General features: G+C 45.2%; 1 protein-coding gene across 2 annotated transcripts; it reads left to right on the plus strand.

Moving 5' to 3' along the window:
- Positions 1-1,059: 1,059 nt before the first annotated feature.
- LOC116943723 (uridine phosphorylase 1-like) lies at positions 1,060-18,857 on the plus strand. 2 transcript variants are annotated; one of them, XM_032956838.2, is made up of 8 exons: positions 1,060-1,883; positions 3,669-3,723; positions 9,545-9,662; positions 10,350-10,511; positions 12,137-12,251; positions 13,298-13,507; positions 13,946-14,092; positions 15,755-18,857. In XM_032956838.2, exons 2-8 carry the CDS (start codon positions 3,677-3,679, stop codon positions 15,937-15,939), a joined length of 984 nt encoding a protein of 327 aa, XP_032812729.1. In that variant the 5' UTR covers positions 1,060-1,883; positions 3,669-3,676; the 3' UTR covers positions 15,940-18,857. The 2 variants fall into 2 exon arrangements, with proteins under 2 accessions (XP_032812729.1, XP_032812727.1); XM_032956836.2 differs by lacking the exon at positions 1,060-1,883 and adding an exon at positions 1,899-2,022.
- The last annotated feature ends 4,530 nt before the right edge of the window (positions 18,858-23,387 follow it).

Consider the following 23,387-nt stretch of genomic DNA (forward strand, 5'->3'; position numbering starts at 1 on the left):
CGCAACACAAGCAATCGTCATCAGGTGAAACAATTGCGAGAGAGCTGCTGAGGTAGGATGTTATAAAGGTTCGAGATGGGTGTAGCCCAAGGGTCATCAGCGAAGTGGGGGGGGCCTAGTGATGACGATTGCTTGTGTTGCGATCGAAACGTCGTGATTTTTTTAATTTTTATAATTGTTTCTATCTACGTGGCTTTACCGAAAGACTCAAAGAATATCAATTCCCGCAGTCACGAAAGCTTTAAGTCAAGTGATAATACAGCCATTCTATTACAAACACGATTACTGTAGTGCATTTTAGTGTCTTAGAATTATACCGGTTATGTAAGCCTTAATAATTGGTCGCAGATGTGGGTAGTGGACACAGTGGTACATGTAGAGCGCTATGATTAACCCATGAATCTCAGATGATAGAGAAACATTGAGTCGAAAGCAGATAAAAAATACATATATTGTATTATCCAGATTACAAGACACACTCATAACCTGTGTCCGGTGTGAATAAACGTTATACAGATCTGGGCACACACAAATACCTACTATATTATTTGACGGAAGACCAACCTTTACTTTAAAATACAGGAAAACAGGGGACATGGAAAAACCTTATTCGGAGAATACGGTCATCCAAAAAGCTGACACTGCTACAGTATGTGAGAGATACATGCCAAAGACGTGCCCAACGCTTGAACCTTCGATATATAGAAAATGATTCATGGCAATTCCCCCGAGATGTAAAATGTATACACCGTAGTGACACCAGTAATGTGCGTCACTAAAGTTAACAGGATGTGGCCAACGGTTAAGAAGAAGTTTGTTTTTTGGCTTCGTCAGATCGTTCAACTGCTTTGTGACTTGAACCTGATTATACTCCACGGTTCCTTAGTTCCGTTCTTCACCAGCATGGCTCAGTACTCAAACGTGAACCTCGTCTTCCTGGGGCACAGCGCCTTCACGAAACCCACAGTGAGCCCCAGCAATCAACCTCACGCACCACAAACATCGCACATGGGCACCTTTTGTTAATCCAGCAGTGAGTTGACAGAAGTCTGCACATGTTTGCGATTAATCTGTGATATATAGAGGACTGTAACGTGGGTTGGTGTTTAAAATATATGGTTGAGGATGAACAGATTTTCATTTGAGGATAGTAACCTGAAAAACCTAAATAATTAACTATTTCCTGATAATAGTTAAACTAATTTTAATTCGGTTAGTTATTTTATAACTCATTGCTTTGAGATTCTACGAGAATGTTAGTTATACTGTATATAGCCTATGACCAAATCATCTCTGATGCAACCCAAGCTCGTCAATTCTCGGAAGATAAGCAGCTTTGAGCCTGGATCGTTACCTACATGGACGACCACCGTGCATCACCGATATCCATAGACTTCGGGGTTATGTGCCCATTAGGCAGCTGTGGGGAGTGCAGGGGTGTGGGTGAAGGCGATCAATCGTTGTACTGGACTATCCCCCAACATCTATGCTTCTCGCCCTGAGCAATCCACACTAAACCAGCGTGGTAAAAAGTATGGTCAAATAACCCCCACCGCGGCCCGTACGACGCGGGGTTGCGTTCATTCAGCATTGAACTGACACACACACAAAAAAAGGCATAGCCTATATGCAGTGACGCCCATGACCTAAAGCACACAAGGAAATTCCTTTCATATTACAGCACTGCACTGGAACGTCACGACTGGCCAAACCTCCACTCGGACTAGCTCAGTGGCTGCAAAGATGCTTCACGATGCTCACACACCTCTCACTCAAAGACCAATGGGGACTATCGATTGCCTCGTGAAGCGGAGGGGAGTGTCTCTATTGGGGGGTTGCGTTGGAATGTTTGTAAGAGCGTCACGAGATGGATCCGTGAAGCGGTCAGTACGCGTGAATGATGTGGTTTTGTGAGTTGGTGTGTGTGTCATAAGGGTGGTGTCTCTATAAAGACCCGAGTAGTCCGGTTTGCTTGCGCAATAGAACGCGTGATCGCCAGCAGGTCAGTCGTCTTACAGTCAGGTACGTGGCAAAAGACCGGAGTGACAGCTCACTTTATTTTGTATTGAGGGGCTTGGAAGGAGGAGGAGGAGGAGGAGGGGGGGGGCTTTGTGTTAAAAGCCCCCCCCCCCCAACTACGTGGACTTGTTTTTGGCACAACGTGTCGATGAACATTATACATTATTTATCGAATTGTTCACAAAAAAAATACTACGTAATTGTAACGTTTGTTTTTGGGAGAGAGAGGGGGGGTGGGAATGTATAACTGAACACACAAGTGCTACATGTTCATAGTAAATATATACACAATATTTTAAACTGTCGTGAGAATACAATGTTAAACAGTGCTAAACTCAAGTAAGGAAAGTGCGTTCATCACATACGCAGTACACACATTCGCAGTTATGTAATTGCCGGCATTGTATTAACATCATAATTGACAGCCTGCTGGCTGCGTGAATATGTGTCCATGCCGTGACAAGTTACAGGGTGCTTGTTTGACCATACTTCACTACACTTGTCATCACGAGTTGGTTATAACGGGGATGGGTACACTCGGACCGGCTCTGATATCACTTGCCAATGGTGTTATTCATGGCCGGGAATTGAACTGAGGTTGCCGAGTTGTGTCGCTCACAATGAAGGTTTTTTTGGTTAGATCGGGTAAGTACCAATGTGTCATATTCTTGGTTCTTTCGGTAAACTCACGTAACTTTACCGAAAGAACCAAGAATATGAATCCCTGCAGTCACGAAAGCTTTAAATCAAAACTTACCAATGTGTCGTTAACCGGTCACCACACGACAGTCAAAGAGTAAGGGTTTTGCCACGTAAACAAAACGTCCCAATTAGTTACTTTTGAGTACTGTGACGTTTTGCTAGTAATTATCGGGTAGCTACCACTGCACTACCGCTCCCCACAACACCACTCAAAACTTGTATTACACTTAATTTTCATTAAAAACAAAAATCCGTTTTATATTGAGCTGTGAACTTGATCATATAAACTTTTCATGCGTATACATCTTTCATCTGTCATGATTTTACCGTTTTAATAATTTGTTTAAAATTCAAATGTACTTAATTTATACCTGTAACACGGGATCTATGTAAATTAGCGTATACACATATATACCACAACAATATAGACCGACAGCAGGGCCATATACAGTATACCCATATATTCTATCGAATTACATAAAATATTAATGCTGACATGCTTGACATTCCACAGGTGGAATGAAAAGTTCAAGGGATTTCTTTCCTCTTGTAGCTTGCAGTAGTTTGTGGCGTGAAGCGAAACTTCAAATGTCCTAGTCGAGTGCTTTGTTTCCACAATTGACTGAAGCAGTTGCGATGCAAGTCTCGGTGTAGGGCACATTTCATAAACCCGACAGGCGACCCCAATTCCCGCTCACGGCCAACAGCGGTGACGAATATCTGAACCGGTCCTGGGCCTCCCTTAGGTCGACTCAGCCTCAAATGAGTACCTTGTGCGGTGTGTTAAAACATCGCCACTAGGGAGACAAAGGCGACTGTGCGTGGTGCTGACCACACAGTCCTTCGTTTGGCGTTCCGGTCTTTATAGATGCCACTCGCTCACAGCACTTCCTCCTTCAGTCTGTTTAGGCTATACGGGGATATTGTATTTGTTTTTGTTCTTACAGATCCTAAAATGTCACCAATCCTCACTCAGAATGAAGAGGAAAACTCAAGTACAGAGTGAGTATTGCTTTCCGCATTTATAAATTATTTTGTAAATTAAAGAACTACATTTTTTCCGCCAATTATGCATAATGTACATTGATTACCATATAAATATGCATTCATTAACCCCCCCCCCCCCCATCTTCGCACAAGAAGGGCACACGAGTGATGTCACCACATCTACGCCGCTATTTAAGGAACGAAACAGGTCGACTTCTCCACAAAACTGGCTATCGCCTGATGAAGCTAGTTGTAATTACTGTTGAAACGTCGTACTCAGATTGTAGATGTTGTGGCTGGGCTCTCCAACACAACGGTGTGCTGTACTAGTAGCGAATTAGCACGTTCTGTTTGCGTGACAAACCTTACAAATTGCTGTGGTGGCGGGTTTAGTGACACATTTACATATACTCTTTGATTTTTTCGGTAAAGTCACGTAGGTAAAATAAAATAAATGAAAACTAAATTAAATCACGACGTCACGAAAGCTTAAAATCTAGAACATGTATATATTTACGTGATCTAACCCGAAAAAAAACCCTGTATCATGGATTATGGTTCTTAATTGTTTTTTGGGTCAGATTGCGCGAGTATAATGCCATAATTATTGTCGCACACCCTCCTCCACCCAACACGGCCAAATATATCAACGTGTCACGTGACCAAAACATGCCAATTGATATTGATTTCAGTAAGTTGATAGACAATGCATGCGAAATATGACTTGGATACAACGTGTCGTTGGATATTACAACCTTGTTCTTCTTGGTCAGTATGACACATCTTGTAAGCGAGCCTTAGTTTATTGCCTTCCGGGTAGACTGGAGTATGCATGTAACGCCAGCCACAGCAGGAGATGTTTGGAACGTGGCGTGCCGGGCGCCGAACTATTTTTCTGCCAGGAAGGTCACGACCTAAATCAGTGTTCTTCACTTCTTTTCAGGAGGCCACTTTCGCCAATAATCCATCGTTGCGAGGGCCGCCACACATTTAAAAAAATTATCATTAATTGTTTGAAAACATCTTAATGTAGTGGACCATAGAGCCGGGGCAATTGATGGCGTGGGCTCAGCGCCCTGGCTACCTTGCAAGCTTGCCTGTGCTCCCACGGCAATTGAGATACAGTTTGCATGAACGACGCTATGCTAAACAAAACATATTTTGTGTTAGATCAGTTAAAATCAATAAACAAAAATAACTTAATACGTGTGATGTTCATCCCATCACAAAGGTCTTGTCTCACAGACTGCACTGATGTTTTCGAGTTGTAGGGGACAATGTTGCTCCGTGGTTGTACCCAATTAAAAGAATTCGTCGGCAATTTTACGTATTAGTCAAATTTGAAACGTGACGGAGACACACACACGCATGGCCGAGTGTGTTGCGAATAACGTCACTGGATTTTTTTATTTATTAAAAACTCCACTTCGAAGCGAGATGGTGCATTTTGCTCGATTGTTAATGCACCTGTAGTGTTAGCCACGGCAGCTTCTTGTCTCGAAACCGTACAACAAGTGCTGCTCCTCGCCAATTTCACCGCCCATTTCCATGTTGTGTGCCCAGCAGCTCGTATCAGCAATGATCAAACATAGCAGTCACAAAACCAAATGTATTTAATCACACAAACTGTAGTTCGTGACCCGTGTTGGTGAACCACAAGACTTTAGAAGGCATTGTTATGGAATCTTTGTTGACTGCGGATTTGCGACAGCATTAACATTAACTTAGGTGTTAGTTTGTTTTTTTGTAGAATCAGTTATTTAATACAGCTTTAAATAAATGTTATAGTATCTGTACTGTATTGAGTCTAATGCATTAAGTAATGCCACGGTGGTGAGATGTTAACTACCTCGCCTGGTACACAGGAGGTCATGGGTTCGATTCTCAACCCTGACGCCTGCTGTATATTTGGGGTTTGAATGTTCTCCCCGTGGTCGCGTGGATTTTTCTCCGGGTCCTTTCTGGTGTTTCTCCCCTCCACATTTTAGAAATATGTTGATTATTTGGCTGCTATAAATGTCCACATAAGCCACTTCGTTGAGCTATCACTTGTGGGCAGGTCACTTCTGAAAAACAGCCCATATAGCTATACTCATTGGTTCATTCGGTAAAGTGACGTATGTAGAAATAAAATAAAAAAATAAAAACAAAATAAAATTGATCACGACGTTTCGAACGCAACACAAGTGCTCGTCCTCAGGTGAAAATGTCGTAGACCACACAGCGAGGGAACACACAGAGGGACATCACACACAGAGCACACGGAGAACGACAAACTCCGTGCAGTTTGTCGTGCAGTTTGTCGTGCTCTGCGTGTTCCCTCGCTGTGTGATTTACGACCTTTTCACCTGAGGACGAGCACTTGCGTTGCGTTCGAAACGTTGTGATCTATTTTAATGTTACTTCTACACACGTGCCTTTACCGAAAGAACCAATGAGTATAGTAATTCCTGCAGTCACGAAAGCTTCAATCCTAGCTATATAGCTCTGTGGGGCTTACCTGGTAAAATAAAAAGGTTGAGTCTATATACCAGGAGTTGCAGAATCGTTGCAAATGAGCCACAAGTTTCTCGCAGGAAATCTAAGTGTTTTTTTCATTATTAACTTATAATCACCAATAAATATTTATCCAGGTAAACCACACCGGGTAGTAAAAGCCCATTTTAAGGCAGGAACTTGCATAGAGTTTTTATTTCAAGGTGTTTATTACCCAGTGGGCAGAAGCTGGAGGACCCAGAGAAAACCCATGCACGCAAGGGAGCAATAGAGGTGAAGATAATGGTCTTGCTTTAAAGTAATCTTTATCTAAAACAATCTGCAGTAAAAAGAGCGGCCCAGCGCAGTCGTCCCTAGCAGCAGAACCAAACAAGCGGGGTCGCTCCCGCAGGCTTCTAAATCACAAACTCCCCAGCCAAAGGATTATCCAGATGCACTACTGTATATATAGGTTCATGTCTTTTTTTTTCTGGCACGTAAATATCCCCAAAACACGACACGATATGCTGGAGTGTGCAGCCCATTTACTGTATTCTATAACATGCATAGTGCATTTGTTGCTGATGTCAGTGCGTCATATGATCAGCCAGGTCACTTATGCATTTATGATGGACGGAGTGGGGGGGGGGGGGTTATCTTTAGTTTGTATACGGACCACCATCAAGGGTTTACACTGGGCAGTGCAGTCATATTTACACTTCCAGGGAAGTGCAATGGATCTAAAGGGGGCCGTCCATAAATGACGTCACGCACCTGGGGGGGGGGGGGGCTCAGACATTTGTGACGATGTGTGACGAGGGAGGGGGATTTGAGAAATGTGACGTCACGTAAAAATGCGCAACTTTAAATATAGTCAAGTTCTACTTAATTAAATAGACGTTTTAATAAATGTTTTCTCCGACATCAGAGTGCAGCGCCACATTAAATACGCACTACAATGACAATAGTTTAAGCGATTTGAAGCATGTTTTATTTTTTGGGGGGGGGGCAGAGCTTTGACGTCTTTTTTTTTGGGGGGGGCTGACTTTTTGTGATAAGGGGGGGGGGGGAGGGGGAGGGGACATAAGTCCAAAATCGCGTGATGTCATTTATGGACGGCTCCTAAGCTAAATTCACATAATTACAGAGCAGACTCACACCTATGCCCTAGTGCAGGGGGTCGGCAACCAAAATAAGAGCAATTTTTTAAATATTTCTAATCTGTGTAAAAAAACCCCTAAACATTTCATGAGCTGCAATGCATCAACTAAGCAGTCCTTAAAATAGGCGCAATGCGGTTGCCGAGCCACATGTTGCAGACCTCTGTTCTCGTACATTCCCAGACTCGCACACGCTCCGAAATAATTTTGCTTCAGCCATCGCTGAGATACACAAAGGCCGCTTTAGATGGCCTTCTAGATGTGGAGGAAGGCAAACTAAAAATTCGGACAACACTGGGGGTTACGCACACACACTTGTGATTTTTACCCGGTTCTAGATATTCACGGTGGTGCCCGAGGGCCCACTATACCGTACTCGCCTTCAACCGTAACCCCTACACCGCTCAACTCCCACGTGTTAAATCGCGATGTGACCTCGCGCGCCACCTACATTACAAGGTCGAACTCATTACACACCCACAAAGTGCTTGCCAAAAATGAACCACAACACCATTTGCGGATCTCGTCAAGGCGCATAAACCATCACGCGGCTTTCGGCTGCAAGCCATCGAACAAAGACGGTCACTGCACCGCGTGCTTCCAGATGCGTTTCTGCGGCCGTCTGGAACGCTCTTTCTTCCGATATTAGGAAAGCTACTGGAGCAATGCACATTTAAACCTAAATTGAAAACGCATTCTTTTCTAACGTCTTTGTTTAGCTTGTAGTCCTTACCACGCACCTCCGATTATCACGGTTGGCTACGTACGGTGCAAAATAAGTTCAGCGTACTTGTATCTACCAGACGGCACCCCACAGCACCTCATCACAATTCTGCACCACTTACGCCAGGCACCTACCCACAACAGCATTACTCACAAACCTCTAGCGGGACAGGTCACCGATGATTCTCAGGAATCCACGGCAACAAGGGTGTCGGCTTTGAAAGTTGTGCGATGTTACTCGATGTAGAACTTCTATCGCACCGTACGTAGCCAACGACGCTAAATCGGAAGCTGGGTAGCGCACGGTTGCACCGCTCCCGCCTTGCCACATGGCGGAGCCAAGGGGGACAAGCAGCGTTTCGGGGCCCTTTTGCTTGGCCCAGCTGCACTTAATCGTCGTCCACAAGGCAGTTCCTATAACGTCCAAGAACCCTGGTAAAAATATATATATCAAAACGACACAATTCAACTCCACAGCGCCAGTGTAGGAGTTTGTTCCGAGCGTACACGCTAGGCACATCCCAGCGGGATGTTGAGTCGACCATGCGCCTTCAAACTCCACGGCGGCTGATAACGTACCTAACTTGCGGGTAAATTGTTCATTTATGTAAAGCCTCTGAGCTTTACTTTTATACACAGCCGAGCCGTCCCCAGGCAATGGGAGATCAGATACACTCTCAGGCATTAACAACTGGCTGCCTACCTAATTGCTCCAAATCATCTCTGCAAACATGGTTCCGGACAATCAGCTGTTTGATTTGAAAAGCACGCACAATTGACCAATGGTGAGCGGGAAATTAATAATCAGCCGAGGAGATGAGTCATTTCCCCTTCACACGTGCAAGTCCCGCCAATCACGAGCAAGGCGGTAATTATGCGTCTCTGTGAGTGATCATCCACTTTCCAACACGTGCAAGTTAAGCCAATCACAGCCCAGTCACACCTAACTGACCACACGCATGCATCTTTAACCAATGGGTGATCCCGATCGCGGGACAATGCTCGGTTATGGAATACGACCTGCCCACCGTCAGAGAAGTAACTGCTGTACTTTATGTCACGTAATGTAACATATACCACGCAGAATCAGAATCTTTAATGAGACTGGAGGAATCCGATGAGCTATGAAGAAGTTTTTTCACAGATGTCTTGTATGGGCGGGCCAGCAAGTTACAACGACATACAAAACAAAAAACGATAGAAGTGCAACATAGAGACAATGGTAAGGCATTACATATAAGTAATACGAAATTAATTAAGTCAGATATATCAAGACTGGGCAAGGCAGCAAAAACAACAACAAAAGAGTACCAGACCACAACAAGATGCCACAGAGTAGTAGTCCCTCAATAAAATGGCACATTAACATTGAACTATCGACACACGGGCAATGGATGAAAGTTACAGAGTTAAATACCGCACACTGATACAATGGTTGGTGCGTTTACCCGCGTGTGTTTGTGTATATGTAAAACCAGAATTGGGCTTGTGCGGGTGCCCAACCTCCACGTCCACACGATGGCCGAGGATGTGCTGTATCACCTCGGCCTGGGAACTTTGACCCATGACCTCCCCGCCATGTTTGGAGACGTTAAGGTGATGCTGCTTGGTGGCACTGGCGGTTTTTGCTCTACGAACTTTACTCGTGCAATCCAAATTGCAAGTGCACATTTTCACGTGGCAGAGATTAAAATATTTAATTATAAAAGTTATTTAACAGATTATGTACATAACACCATGCCCTTTGTCAACACTTCGCCTTTCACAATCCAACTTGCTAACATATAAATAGCTTATTTTCTAAAAGTACATTTTTGGGAAATATTAACTTACGGTAGATGATGTACAATTAATATATATTCATATGGGTTGCATTAAATTGTGGGTATCACAGTGACATCGATGTCCTGGGTGGTTGGAAGATGGGTGCCTTCCCCTTCATGCGGGGGCTGCAGGTCAGTCGGATTTGAAGCCGAGAAAATTTGCCTCTTCAAGGAGGATTGGTCTATTTACACTTTTACTCCTTTGCCAATGACCCATCTGAGCCAAGCCAGTGTGGACTTCTGACAGTACAAGTGGCTTCTCCACTTGGTATGCGTCATGCCGAGCCGGTTGCGCAGTGGAAAAGAAGTTAAAGGCTACGTTCCCATGATTACGGAGAAAAGAGTTCGTGCTGACGGGGATTTATACTTAACAAGAGCAACGTCCTGTTTTGCCAGATGAGAAATGCTATGTTCCCTGATATATAGAATACTTATTGATTCCTGTTTCTGTGTGTTCCAGTTTGTTTGTGTTGGAGGCAGCGCGTCCCGCATGCGCGAGTTTGTCGGGATTCTGTGCACGAAACTCGCCCTCTCGGAGACGGTTCAGGATCCCATCATCAACCTCTGTGGCAACAATGACCGCTACAGCATGTACAAGGCGGGACCCGTGCTGGCAGCCAGTGTAAGAACACCAGTGATCGACACCACCACCACATTAATCACTGCGACTTACCGTACGAGGGCCTGTCCCCACGAGTGAGTATTGATAGAGTGAACGCTAATTGGTTATGATGACGATCACCATCATAATCAACACCATCATTGTACAAGCGTGGCTCAAAGTTAACCTTTTAGTTCAATCGAAAATTTACTTCAAAGTCTGAATTGACTTTCAAAGTCTGAATTTTAGTTATTGAGTTGAATTGTTCATATTTTACCCGTACGATATATACCGCTGCATTGGAAACATGTTATAGTTTCTAGCCGCTGTGTGCCGTGAATCAACAACAGGAATAGACAGCGAGGGTCAGTGTTTGTACAGCCTCTAGATTATAATTACTGCGATTGCCCCCTGACTGTACAGTAAGAGGCTATAGAATTGATATCATTACATGAATCCATGCACATAATCAGTGACTTAGTTAGGGAATGTTTACCAAGGAAATGGAGAAGCAAGCATTACCTCTGGGGTGTGAGGGAGGCAGTTTATATTAGGCGCACAATATTTCATACGGAAGTTTCATAAATCTCTGAACTCACCATATTCATATTATCCATAATATAGGTTTTTTTTGTTAGATCGCGTAAATATAAATGGGTCGATAAACCCGCCACCACCCGACACAGCCAATTAGAAAGGTTTGTCACGTAAACAGAACATGCCAATTTGTTACTAGTACAGCACACTGGTTTGTTTGAGAGTAAGTTCACATTTACAATCTGAGTACGACGTTTCACCAGTATTTAGAACTAGCTTCATCAGGCAACAGCCAGATTTGTGGAGAAATCCTCCTGTTTCGTTCCTTAAAAAAAATGTTCATATTACCTCACTATACGCAAACTATGTAGGTTCTATATCTCAAATATATACAGGCAGTTTGTAATAAGTGTTAAGGGACACCACACTTACCCTACTCAAATGTGATTTAAAATACAGCTTGTCACACAGAGGCTAAGTTTAATAGCATGTGTCCATGGCTTCCAATATCTATGACTGGGAATTAGACACATTGCCTCCGCAGTGACAACCTCTCTCTCAGTTGAACTTCTTGTCAATTCACTGCTGGGTAATAAAAATAAAAGAGCAACTTGTTGGTAAATTATGCAACAGTATCATGTGTCATGGAAAAATAAATTCAGTGCCAAGTTATGTCAGTTGCTATACATGGCATGGTGTTCTTATCAGTGGCGCAGTGCAGGTTTTTCAACACTTAAACTGAGCAAGTAGCCAGGCAATATGGTAGTCCTAGGTAGGCATTGGAGTGGACACCCAGAGGTTGGACCTAATTCCAGAAGATGTGATACTCTAGGAACAGACCTTGAAAGGTAGGTGTTAACTTTATTACAGCTGTGGGATCTTGCAGAAGGAAGGAAGGAATCAAAGGCAGGATGTGATGGCATCAAAGGCATCGACTACAGCGACCTCTGGACCTTAATGGTTCATGCATACTTACACACTTGGCACGTTACTCTAACAATAATAATTACTCAAGTGATCCTTGCTTTGTGTGTGCCCACACCAATGCGTGCTCTTACACCCATGTGTCTGTGTGTGTTTGTCTCGTGTCTGCTTGTTCGTGAGTACAGCACGGCATGGGGGTCCCTTCCATGTCCATTTTGCTGCATGAGCTAATAAAGCTGTTGCACCACGCGCGTTGCCGTGATGTTACCGTCATTCGTATCGGCACGTCGGGTGGACTCGGTATGACAACACCTCTCTGCCGCAGTGACTTAAGAACTAAGGGTTACAATAAAACCGTCCTGTTCGGGTGAATTACCGCTATGGAGTGAGGGTTATGGGGAGAAATGTATAAACGTTTGACCCGTGTATGCTTTAGAAGTTCACGATCTTTCAGGTGAAATTATAAGTCGTGAACATTGGTCTATTGCTAGTTTTGGTGTCCAACTATCCCCTGGATCCTATGGCCCCAACGTTCAGAATTTCAGGGGTGGGGGAGCTCTCCTGGAGGAGTCGGCAGAGATATAAAATAAATAAACAAGTAACGTGATGAATAAGTAAATGATGAGCAGTGACGCGCCAAAGCTTCCAGAAATGTCTTCCGGCCCTGGATGATTCTACAAAAGAAATCTACTTCGAGAAGCTATGTATTGTCACCACACGTTATTTATTAATATATGCCTTTATTCATTTATTCATTCTATGTACTTGAAGGTCTGGACATTGGGGCAATAGGATCCACGGGAGAGGCAAGATATTACATTAGTGGGGGAGTTACAGTACTGAAACATATTTTGCAGCCCTTTAAATTAATCAAATCCTTTCAGTCAGGTGACATTTCGTTAACACAACAAATATCTTTGACAATGGAGAAGTGGGAGAAATGTGTGTGAACAAGGTTAGACAAATTACTTTTATAATAGCAATTTATTAGGCGACTAAGTCATGAGAGTATTTCTAGGTGCTTTTCAAGGTAACCGCAAGCGTGTGAACAGTACACAAAAACATCGCAAAAATGAAATAAATTGACATTATTCAACACAAACAGCACAGAAACACGAGTTGGGACAGATTGAGCAGCACCACACACAGACCGTCTTCATCACTGCCACTTCCACACTATTGATGCGGAGAGAACGGCCCGCTCAAACGGATATCGCAAAACTACGTCTTGAAATCCCTTCATGTATCCTCTGGTCCACACGCACGGTCGAGGGCATGGAAAAATACAGCCGCGCAACTGCAATTGAATAACCGCTTGCTCCCTGCACCTCCTGGTCGTGCTGAAGGTCTGGAGCCCGGCACGGTGGTGGTGTCGCGCTCGGCTGTAGACGCACGCTTCCAGCCTCAGATGGAGCAGATGGTGCTGGGCAAGTCTGTGGTGCGCAGCACGGAGCTGCACGCCGGGCTGGCTGCCGAGCTGGTCGCCTGTGGCCGCGCCGTGGGCGGCTTCCAAACCGTGTTGGGCAACACCATGTGCACGCACGACTTCTACGAGGGTGCGGATATGACACCGGTGACCAACAGAGGCCGTAAGCCTCAAGTTGGGTGGGAGGGTGGCGGGAGGGGGGTGAATTGTTAAGGCTACGCCATCGTCGGAGGTGGCCAGGCGGCTCAGAGGTCAGAGTGCCAAGCAGCCTATAACAACCTGCTGGGCATTGGTGTTTGTCCATCGCAAGTGCTATCCGAGCTCAACCCTACTGAGCTTCTGAGATGTGATGAGGTCGGGTTGCATTCGGGTGATTTGGTCACGTGAGATTATTGTTAATCTTCTTCCGTCTCCTTCCCGCCCAGTCCCCTTTTTACAGAGGCCGTTGGGCCAACGAAACTTGCAGCAGCATTTCTCTACTGTTGCGTCGATCATTACATTCCACACCGTTCTAGTGCCTCTGTTCGTGTGTGCGTGAAAGCTAAATTGGCGGACTCTTCGTGTGCAGGCCAGGCCCGGTTGGACGGTGCCGTGTGCACGTACAGCCACGAGGAGAAGCTGGTGTATCTGCGCGCGGCGCACGAAGCGGGGGTGTGCAACATCGAGATGGAGTCGTCCGTGTTTTCCGTGCTGTGCCGTCTCAGCGGTCTGCAAGGTGCGTCCCGTCTTCAACCCAGCACGGGGGTGGGGGCACGAGAGATGAATGCGCACCGCACGAAAGCAGAACATCCTACATGCCCAGCACACACTCAGAGACACGTGCAACTTGAGCCGTCAGGGTGTAGCGAAGCAACGGCTAGTCGATTAAGGTGAACATTGATTGTAAAAGTTTGAATTGTATGTGTGAGATTAGTTTTTGTGATTTATGGTGGAGCGGAGGGTAGAGTGGTTCGCGCGTACAGTAGCGCTATGAACCCCCTGACCCGAGTTAGAATCCCAGCCACAGCTATCATCATTGGAAAGTGATGTCAGAATTGGTCCTGCCCTTTCCCCACCCACCCTTATCAAGCCATATGGACCAGCATGGTGAATTATGGTAAAAAATGTCTCCCATGGCCTGCATCCACCTGTTGATTCACATTGACTTGGAATGTTTTTTTATCAAATAATATTCCAATGTAACTTTTATTATATTCCAATGTTACTGTACAAACGAGCCAGATAAAACGAGAATAAAAATGAGAGGTGAAGTCACGTAGGTAGAACATTTTTACGAAACAAAAAATAACATTTTATTTTTCTACCCACGTGACTTTACCGAAAGAACCAAAGAGTGTGGATTCCTGCAGTCACGAAAGCTTCAAATCAAGTCAAATGACAGGGTCAACTAGGAGACAAAACAACAGTTGAATCCCTGAACTAATTACAACCTTCACTTGCGACAATTCATCGGATTGGAGGTGAATCGGCTATAGCCGTGGGGCAAAGCATGTGTTCCGAAAGGTCCTGGTGGAAGGAAATGAGATATACCATTACAAGTAAAACAGCTTCAGATGGGCATCTGCAGTTGCTTTGCAGTATCAGCGGGCACGTGGTTATATTTTAGGGGAACAGCAAATTACACTATAGTTTTGTACTCTCAGAGAGTGGATTCAACAGAGCATCCTCCACCAGGTTGTAGCACGAAATACACGCAGCTGTTATGCAGAAGAACCGGGTTTGAAAACGAGCCAGCATTGGTATTTATATAATTCACTTCCGCAAAATCACTCATTGCGCGTCGCCTGAAACTGCGACGTGGAGTGCTGGTGTTCTACATACCGTACCTAATCATTGCCTAAACAAAAAACAACATTTAGAAACGATTAAAACCATTTGCAAGGATAATTGTAAAGAATAATATTTTTTAAGGCACATTTCATCCGTAGATACCAATGCGCCATAAATAGAATAGCTACGCTGATTGCATGAAGTGAGAAAATACATTTCAGAAGGAAAGTCTGGCCAGGAGATTCTCTGGTCGATATTATAAGATGTTTTCCAAAATTCTGGATTGGAGAACTGCGCTATAATCAACGATATGAAGAGATGGCGTAGAATGCAATGAAGAAGGCTAAAAAGTTGGCGTCAAGATAAGTGACACAAGTGGAAAACACATCAGAGGAGGTGTCAATCTAGGTCGAGAAAGAGGGAGCAGGCTAGAATTCGTTCGTGCGCTATGAAACCCGGCTATGGCTAATATACCGTCATGAGGTCATGCCTTCATTTAGAAGCGTATTGACAGATGTCTATAAGAGGGGAGGTGCAGCTTGTGTGCTTCGTAGCAGAGCACTGCACATATATAGTAGTGCTCTGTGTGTGGTTGTTGCTGTGGCAGCGGGCGTGGTGTGCGTGACGCTCCTCGATCGACTGGCGGGGGACCAGGTGAGCAGTCCACACGACGTCCTGGCTGAGTTCGCGCGCCGCCCCCAGCATCTCGTCGTAGAGCTGATCCGCACGCGGCTCTCCGGCCTCGAGAAGCAACGAAGAGACTGCGCCGCACCCGGGCACGCAGCACCTTGACGGCTAAAGGCGCACGGCTGCAGCTGCAAGAATTGGTGAATCTGTCATCGCTGGTGAATTAAATCGTTGATTAGTTCGATTTGAACACATTTTGCACGTAAATTGCGTCAAGAAATAGTTTCTATGCGTGAGTGTTCAACACGTGCATTTGAAGCTCAGGATTTCATTGCATCAACGATGTCATCATCATCATCATCACGGTCAGTACCGCTGATGATGACATCGTTGTCATCACTCGCCGGCACCGCATTGCGCTGGGCTTGCACTGCGGTGACGTCACCCCGTGTTGAATGTCCCAAATCCTGCGATGCCCACCACTTTAAAATAGCTGTCAATTGATAAACCCACAAATGTGTTGTACTTAATTGATTCAAGATGACAAAGAGTGATCCACCGTCCTCCCACCTTCCGATTGAGTTGCTGAAAACTGAGCTCGAGATAAATTATTAAACACACAGCAATCTGTCTGTTTATGGAAAAAAATATCGTAACATTTCTACTTGCACCATTTTGTCAGGCAAATTCTGGACTGGTTTTGAATTTGTGAGTCTCATTGGCAAAATTAGGCCTGTTAAACCACATAATTCTGGTTGTCTGATGTTATTAACAAGAGCATCCATGAATGTTATGGATGGCTCATTTTGCACAAAACAAAAATGTAACAATTATGCACTTAATATATATTTTTTATGTGTACAGACAGACAGCAGGGTGGTGGTGGCGGTCACCTCTAACCCAGAATTTACCTATTTATCCTGCAAAGCTGCAATGTTGTGAAACTTCCGTGAGTGCCAAGGTGCCATATCCTGGCTTTCCAGGAGAAGGCAGTGCAGTTAATGCGGGCTCTTAGCAATTCCATCTACCGTGTATGGGGAAGAGTGTTTCCCTCTTACACGCGTGAGTTTTTCCTTGGGTGCTCTAATTTCCTCCCACATATAAACACTCATGAATTAACTGAAAATATCTTAATATGTACATATATATAGGGGACTGCACTAATATACGACCGATAATCTTCTGTCGTGGTGCATAGCACACTTGATTTTATATTGGGATGGTTGCGGACTTTTAGTGTGACAACAAGTTTTATTACATTGGATGTATGTAATCAGTGGTATTTAAAGTATAACATAGATTTTCTATTTAATATTGCCAAGTACTACTTACTCCAATTTCTATTATTGAGATTGATGTAGGGCTGAACGGCAAGATGCAAATGGTAAAAATGAAGGACTTGTGCCAATGCTGGCACCCTTTCCATCGTCTTGTGGGTGACGACGCTTCGTTTTCTAGTTTTCAACTCGATTCTTCCCTGCAAACATACTTTGCTACTGTACTGTTATTCTCCATTCACCTCTGAATATTCCTGTTGTTGTCACCGCAACTCGCCTCGAGTTTCATGACGGGGTTACTTTAATGATTTTGTTTTGCAGCGTAGATAGAGTATACTCCGTCTCTCCAGAGGGCACTTGTTTTTGTAAACGGACTAAATGGTGTGCCTACAGTAGTCAAGCTCTCAAATATAAACCTTTTGCAATATCGGCTAGTGAGGCAAAGACACGTGGAGGTTAATCATTTTACTCAGAATGTACTTATGGATACATTGATACGTTTCTATTTGTGCCATGAAGGCGTTTTGGGATGTCAAATTCCACAGCAGTAATTTTCTCAAAGTAATGCATTTTTTGACCTTCCTTGTCAAATGTTAAACGCCACCCTAAATTCCCTGCTTTGCCCGCGTTGGCCTTTCCATACTGATTCTACCCAGGCAGCCTATGAACGCAACAATTAACACTTTGGAGGCAACTCGGGGTAATATGATTTTTAAATGATGGTTAACTGAATAGAGATACGCTACAAATAGCAAAAAGCACTGTATTTTGGCTGCTCACCCGATACAGGCATAAAATTAAATGCATTCACTGATGAATACTCAGTAAGCCTCTCTCGACGGATTTAGCCAACCTGTATTATTAAGCTTTTTTTATTTATTTATCGTGGCACTCTATCTTATGTAATATATGTAAACTACATTGCACTTCTCCCAATGTCCTCTGCAATGTCCCCTGCCACGGCTAACGTCAAATCCGTGTGATATCCTCACCTGTCAGGGATGCTCGCTTCAACTCCCACTCACCAGTTTGGTGAAGTATGGCCAAACAATACCCACGACTGACACAGCATGGTATGGGAAGTCCTTTCCCAATGCCTGGCTTTACAAAGCGCTGTACATTATTAGCTTTATTGAAGCGATTACGACCAAATTACCTTCATTGTACTTTATAGTGTCTGATCTCGGAAGCTAAGTAGATGTGAGCCTGGATATTGCTTGGATGGGTGACCACCATGCACAACAGCCTTTGGGGATACGACGTGGACAGCAGACAACAGTGGAGCGAAATCAATTGCTGTACCTGGATGTGTGTACGTTTTTATTAAAGTAGATATTAAACGTCCATCAACCTTGGCGATATAGCCGGAGAGATTTAAAGCTTTTGCTTTCAATGTGCTTCAAGGCCTTTTCACAAAACGTACTGTCTGGTACATGCATATGTCATCTTTGGCGTGACACCTCCCTCACTTTATGTACGGGGCTGCATGTATGTTGGTTATGTATTGCCTGCATTTGCATGGGGGATGCGTTACGGAGTATATCTCAACACAATGGATTTTTTTCTGTAAGTTCGCGAAAACCTGTTGTTATAGCTGTCTGATGTGTTATCAGATTCAGTTAAACCGTAGCCAATGCAATGATTCATGTTTGTTTTTCGGTTGGGCGACGTGGTAGTTTTATGCAAAAATAATCTTCATTAACCCTCCACGACCTGAAAAAATTGCCTCGTTTTCAAAGACATTATTAATATGTGCCAATGTATTGATCAAATTGTTTTGAATAAAACTCCTATCCAGTTGCTTAAGACTTTTCACGACTGAATTTAACATCATCATTGTTGATGTGCTTCGATTGATGTGTTTTCAGCTTGTACTGCAGGTTTCACTCCATATTCTTAAAACAAGAACAAGTCGTGTAACCTGAAAACACTTCATAATTGTAAACGCTACGTACAGTACTGCAGTCGTGCAAACCCAGTTTTTATTCCAACAGCACAGGGTGATCCATTTTATAGATGTGCCACTGAAATAATCAACAGAAATTGAGAGAAAACTAATTTTACGGAACAAACCTCCCAGGAGTGAGTTAGGTATCCATACATTGTTCACTCTGTGTATAGAGCAATACAGGTGGCTTAGTAACTCGGGTTAATCGTAATGGCCATGTTAAACACTGAGCCAACAACACTGCTGAGAGGCTGGGTTCTAATTTGGGAAGTCGCCCATTTACCCTGGGTTCTCAGGTGCGTGTTGTTGATGGTCTCAGTTCGCTCATGAGTGCGCAAAGCAATAATACGATCGGTTTCAATGTTTAACTTAATTTGGCAAGATGCAGACTTCGTAGCTAAAGTATTACATTCATGTGTGTCATGCAGGGAGACACTTTCTACAAAGAACGGAGTGCAATGTAGTGTCGGTCAAGATAGACTTTCTAATTCAAAGAGACTCCAGAAGTAAATCCATGGTGTCATCCTCTGGAGTTATTTCTTGGTGTGATATAACGCTTTGATGATGGAGGGAGTTCTAAAAGATTGATTCGTTTCACCCCGTGACCCTGACAGCACAATGTGATGTTGGTAATGACATGTATTATATTGTACATTTTGAATTAAAAAACGTGAAGGGAAAAAAATGGCAGGTGTGGTCTGTCGCTGTTAATATTCATGGTGTTATAAATTTTGTGATGTGGTTGATGCTGTGGTGCCGAAAGAGGACGAAAATGGAAGACCAAAGGGTGATGCTGTTTGTTGGTTATCTTTGTTATCTCATTTAACGGATTATTATTGTTCGTAGTATTGTGGCTGTTAAGATTAACATTGTAATTATGGTTAATAGTTGTGTGCTTGGTGGAGAAGTGGTTATCTCTGTGATGCATGTACGTATGTTGAACTTAATTAACACCGTACGTAGACAACCATGCCAATTGGAGGTGTGGAGGAAGGACAACAAGCTAAACACAAAAAGTAGTTCTTAAGAAATTCGTTTTAAATCGAGATTTTAAAGTGCATAGGTCCAGTGGCTTCCTAATATCGAAAGAGCTTTCCAGATGGCCGCAAAAGCACATCTAAAAGCGTGCAATGCAGTGACCGTCTTTGTTTGATGGTAAGCCAAAAGCCGCTGCGAGGATGACTGGAATTTGCGTGATGATTTATGTTCCTTGGCAAGATCAGCAAAGTATTGCGGTTAATTTGTGGCGAGCGCATTTTCAATCGGCTGTGGGATGAAGCCTATTAAACACCGTGTCAGTTGTGGGAGATGTTTGACCATACTTCACCATGCTGGTCAGTGCGGGTTGGTGAAGAGGAGGGCCAAGGCATATTCAGATATCACTCTCCACTGATGATAACCGTAGCTGGGAACTAAAACTCGGGAAATGGGTTCAAATACACTGCACTAATCTTTTTATTGCTTCCCATTTTTTCAGGGGAGAGGCACCAACCTCTGGAGCCTGAGCGAGTCAAAGATGTGGGTAAAGAGAGAGTGGATTAGGATCAATGAGAGGATGAGAGAAATAAAAGAGATGGATCTGCTGAGGGAATCTAATTAGCTTATGGGAATGGCAAGGAGTCAGTTGGAGTTTTGGATGGAGAAAGGCAGAGATTACTGGCATTCGCCGAAGAGTGGAAAGATGGATTACGAGTGCTGCATGACAAGGCCATGATCACCGGATTGCCAAGTTTGTTTCTGTGGTGCTCAGGTTGAGTCAAGGGGCGTTGCAAATTGGGGGAAATAAACCAAGACCATAAATGTATCTCGTTGCATCATAGAAGTTAAGTAGTGGTTGGCTGGCTATGATGCGCAAACTGTGCCTTACACTGCTTAACTTTCGACTCGGCACACAGCGACGACAGTTCACAGAAGTCTGAGTGGTCAACAATCAGCAGAGAATCCCAGCCAACGTTGCTGCAAAGCTCCTGTTGACGATCTGCCAGGGTCATGTTGGTCTCTTGTGCAACGTCATGGATTCGTGATGTCGCAGCAGCGAAGCCGTTCTGTCGACGCCGTGGCCGCGACGCCGCCACCTCCGAGCGACGGGGCCGACACTGCTCTTGCCTCACCACCCCCCACATGAATACACACACATAGAGCCCCCACATGAACACACACACACACACCCACATAGAGCCCCCACATGAACACACACACACACCCACATAGAGCCCCCACATGAACACACACACACACATAGAGCCCCCACATGAACACACACACACATAGAGCCCCCACATGAACACACACACACATAGAGTCCCCACATGAACACCCACACCCACATAGAGCCCCCACATAAACACACACACACACCCCCACATAGAGCCCCCACATGAACACACACACATAGAGCCCCCACATGAACACACACACACACATAGAGCCCCCACATGAACACACACACACGCCCACATAGAGCCCCCACATGAACACACACACACATAGAGCCCCCACATGAACACACACACACATAGAGCCCCCCACATGAACACACACCCCCACATAGAGCCCCCACATGAACACACACACACCCCACATAGAGCCCCCACATGAACACACACCCACATAGAGCCCCCACATGAACACACATACCCCACATAGAGCCCCCACATGAACACACACCCACACCCACATAGAGCCCCCACATGAACACACACACACATAGAGCCCCCACATGAACACACACACATAGAGCCCCCACATGAACACACACACACATAGAGCCCCCACATGAACACACCCCCCCCACATAGAGCCCCCACATGAACACACACACACCCCCACATAGAGCCCCCACATGAACACACACACACATAGAGCCCCCGCATGAACACACACACGCCCACATAGAGCCCCCACATGAACACACACACACATAGAGCCCCCACATGAACACACACACACATAGAGCCCCCACATGAACACACACACCCACATAGAGCCCCCACATAAACACACACACACACCCCCACATAGAGCCCCCACATGAACACACACACATAGAGCCCCCACATGAACACACACACACATAGAGCCCTCACATGAACACACACACATAGAGCCCCCACATGAACACACACACACACCCCACATAGAGCCCCCACATGAACACACACCCACACCCACATAGAGCCCCCACATGAACACACATACCCCACATAGAGCCCCCACATGAACACACACACACCCCACATAGAGCCCCCACATGAACACACACCCACATAGAGCCCCCACATGAACACACACACATATAGAGCACCCACATGAACACACACACACACATAGAGCCCCCACATGAACACACACACACATAGAGCCCCCACATGAACACACACACCCCACATAGAGCCCCCACATGAACACACACACACAAACACATAGAGCCCCCACATGAACACACACACACATAGAGCCCCCACATGAACACACACACACACATTGAGCCCCGAGAGGAGGTCACCTGGCCGACAGGTTTTCTCCCAGAAGCCCTCTCATGGGACTAATCTTCACGGTTTCCTGCGGCCAGGGAATTGGGCGATCTCCCCCGAGGTTAACTTGCACCGCGGCGCCATGACTTGGGTGGTAATCACGTGGTCACGACGGGGCTGCTGAGCCACCGCGGGTAGAAAACACACACAACACCCACAACACACACGGGTTAGCAGGCAGGTAGGGGGGCGGAGCCACGAACGGCGGGAAAACAGGGCCGGCCCTCTGATTGGTTGGGAAAATGTGCTTGTGCACCAATGCAGCAGCCCCGCGGTCGTCCCTTTTGATGTAGAAGGTAAAAGTGCGGACGTCTGAGAGAGCACCGGTCTGGGGAGAGTGGCGGGAAATCCGAGCCACCTGATTGGCCGGGAAGGCCAGCGGATCAGCGCCGAATTCTCTTTGATGTAGAGAACAATAAAAGGCGAGAGAAGGTAGGGATAAGGGAGTCACGCGTTCTTCTCAAGTCAGGGATCAGAGTAGTCGCCTTGCCGGCCACTGGATCGTCCGTGAGACGAGTCTCAGCACAGCCAGGCCCCGCTCCCGGCGAGGACTTCGTGCAGCCTCGCCTCTCCACGACTTCCCGTACATCCGAGCCGAACCGTGAGTACGCAAGAGAGAATTGGGATTTAGTGTAAGATCCTAGGGAGTTTAATTCCAAGGGGACGAGGTAGATCGGGTTTAGACCATCGGGAGATAGGTTAGACCTGCCCTGCTGACTCGGACTGATTCTGGTAATAGTAGCTCGCAGAGCAAGCCGGGAATAAATCGTTCGTGATCGATAACAGCCTCGTGTGGTTTCTACGAGCGCGAGGAAAGGGTGTGGTGGTGTGTGCGCTCGCCGTAACGCGTGTGGT

This window comes from Petromyzon marinus, chromosome 19 (assembly GCF_048934315.1).
Source record: "Petromyzon marinus isolate PM22_M1 ecotype Great Lakes invasive population chromosome 19, UKy_Petmar_22M1.pri1.0, whole genome shotgun sequence".
Classification (NCBI taxonomy): Eukaryota; Metazoa; Chordata; class Hyperoartia; order Petromyzontiformes; family Petromyzontidae; genus Petromyzon; species Petromyzon marinus.